Source organism: Stegastes partitus, unplaced genomic scaffold, assembly GCF_000690725.1.
Source record: "Stegastes partitus isolate 25-593 unplaced genomic scaffold, Stegastes_partitus-1.0.2 Scaffold534, whole genome shotgun sequence".
Taxonomy (NCBI): domain Eukaryota; kingdom Metazoa; phylum Chordata; class Actinopteri; family Pomacentridae; genus Stegastes; species Stegastes partitus.
In genome coordinates this window covers 219439-221310 of record NW_007578265.1, presented here as the reverse complement: position 1 = coordinate 221310, position 1872 = coordinate 219439, and the positions used below count along the sequence as shown (strand labels likewise).

Below are 1872 nucleotides of genomic sequence, written 5' to 3'. Positions count from 1 at the left end.
ACAATGACTGTCATCTATATGATCATCGCAGTTCTGGCGGCAACAGCTCTGGTGAAAGGTAGATACAAGTGTATCAGTATGGTGTACTGTGGATTCAGTGAAGAAATATTAATTCAGTATTTTTGTTTCTTATTTTGTTTTCCCCTTTTTTAATTTAGTTTGTGATTGGATTAACATTTCGATATTTTGTTTCTTCTAGGGTTAACTGAATGCAATTTTTCACATTCTCACGGAACTCGTCAGTGTTTTGGAGCACTAGGACAGCCGCTGATTTTTCATCTGTCAGATAAAACAAATACTTTAATTAGACTGACAAAGGATGGCAAATACATGATTCTAAAAAGAGAGAAAACTGGGAACGTGATACTGGATGACAAATTTGTAGATCCGTCTGAACTCACCCATAATGGAAAATTCAAACTACTTAACGCCATGAAGATACACTCTGGAGATTACGAGCTCGAAGAACACAGTTCTGATGGCACTTTAATAAGACAAGTCATCGTGCACCTAGAAATACAAGGTAGGTGTTTTTCTTGCTTGTTTTATTTACTAAACAATGGCTGTGTTTCTATTCCTACTAATTCCAATCGTTTATCAACTCTCTGATGTAGAACATCAGTCAAAAGGGAGTTGAGCTCATGACTTTGGTCAATATTTTTGCATTCTATGCACATTTAATAATATCTGGATTTAATGAATTCTTCAACTAATGCACCTTAACACGTATGTCTTTTTATTTTTACACAGAAAAATGTTTTTTTTTTTTGTTTTTTTTATCACTACCCCATAAAGGTATGACGTGGGTCAAAAATAACATATACGTAGTAAAAACAGTAATAACATGTATCCCAGGTGACACTGGGCAAGAGATGGGTTACACACAGGAAAGTTCACCGTCACTATGCAGGAATATCACAAAGACAGATTAGCATCTATGCTCACGTCTACGACCAGTTTAGAATTACCAGCTAACACAGACACGAGGAGAACATGAAAACTTCACACGTAAAAGCTCCAGCTGATCAGCAGGTTCTCGCCAGAACCTACATGCAGTGAACGGCTAGCTAAACACTGCACCACCGTGATGCCATGTTTGTGATTATGAAACACAATGTGCTGCAGACTTCTGCCGTCAAACTCACAGTTTCACCTATCTACAGAACTGCCTTATCTAAACTCTGTGACACATTCAGGGTGACATCAGAATATTCAAGTGTTACACAACTTACAAGTCTGGACACATTTATTCATTCAATTGTTTTTCCTCATTTGTACTATTTTTACAATGTAGAACAGTACTGAAGACATCAAAAATGCAAAATGCCGTATGGATGTGTGTAGGGAGCAAAAAGGTCTATCGCCCTCACTGACATGCTGGCATCAGCCATGCCAATGTCTCAGTCTCATCTGTGTTTTATCGTCTGTGGCTTCATGTCTTTTGAAAAAGGCTCCATTTTAACACGGCTTTTTATAGTCTGTAGCCTATTTGCACGCTGCAATTATATTTTTGTCACCAATATGTACAGCACACGGCTGTAAAACATGCATTGTGAGATCTACTGTTGTAGGCTCGTCTTTCTGATTAAAAAAAACTGAATGATTACTTTGACTTACTTTGCTTTGGTCCTTAATTGTTCTAATCTTTTAATTGATGTATGTAGTTCATATATGGCTATGTGTCTTTCAGGTCCAGTGTCAAGGCCAGTTGTGTCTCAGACATGTTTTTCAGAAAAACAGATGCAGGTCAACTGTTCCACCGAGGGAGATAACGTGGAGTTCCTTATGACTTTGGATGGTTATGTATTGATCCAAACCAGTGACTGCAGCCAGTTCCTGAGCAACTGGACAGCTGAAAAACTCAGTGTTGAC

General features: G+C 38.0%; 1 protein-coding gene across 1 annotated transcript in view; it reads left to right on the top strand.

Moving 5' to 3' along the window:
* The first annotated feature begins 6 nt into the window (after positions 1 to 6).
* Positions 7 to 1872, top strand: part of LOC103361797 (uncharacterized) — an 18082-nt gene continuing 16216 nt past the window's right edge. Inside the window, exons 1-2 of the mRNA XM_008287986.1 lie at positions 7 to 58; positions 200 to 523. Of these exons, the coding sequence (XP_008286208.1) occupies positions 19 to 58; positions 200 to 523 (364 nt within the window). The 5' untranslated portion in view covers positions 7 to 18. The remainder of the gene's footprint in view (positions 59 to 199; positions 524 to 1872) is intronic.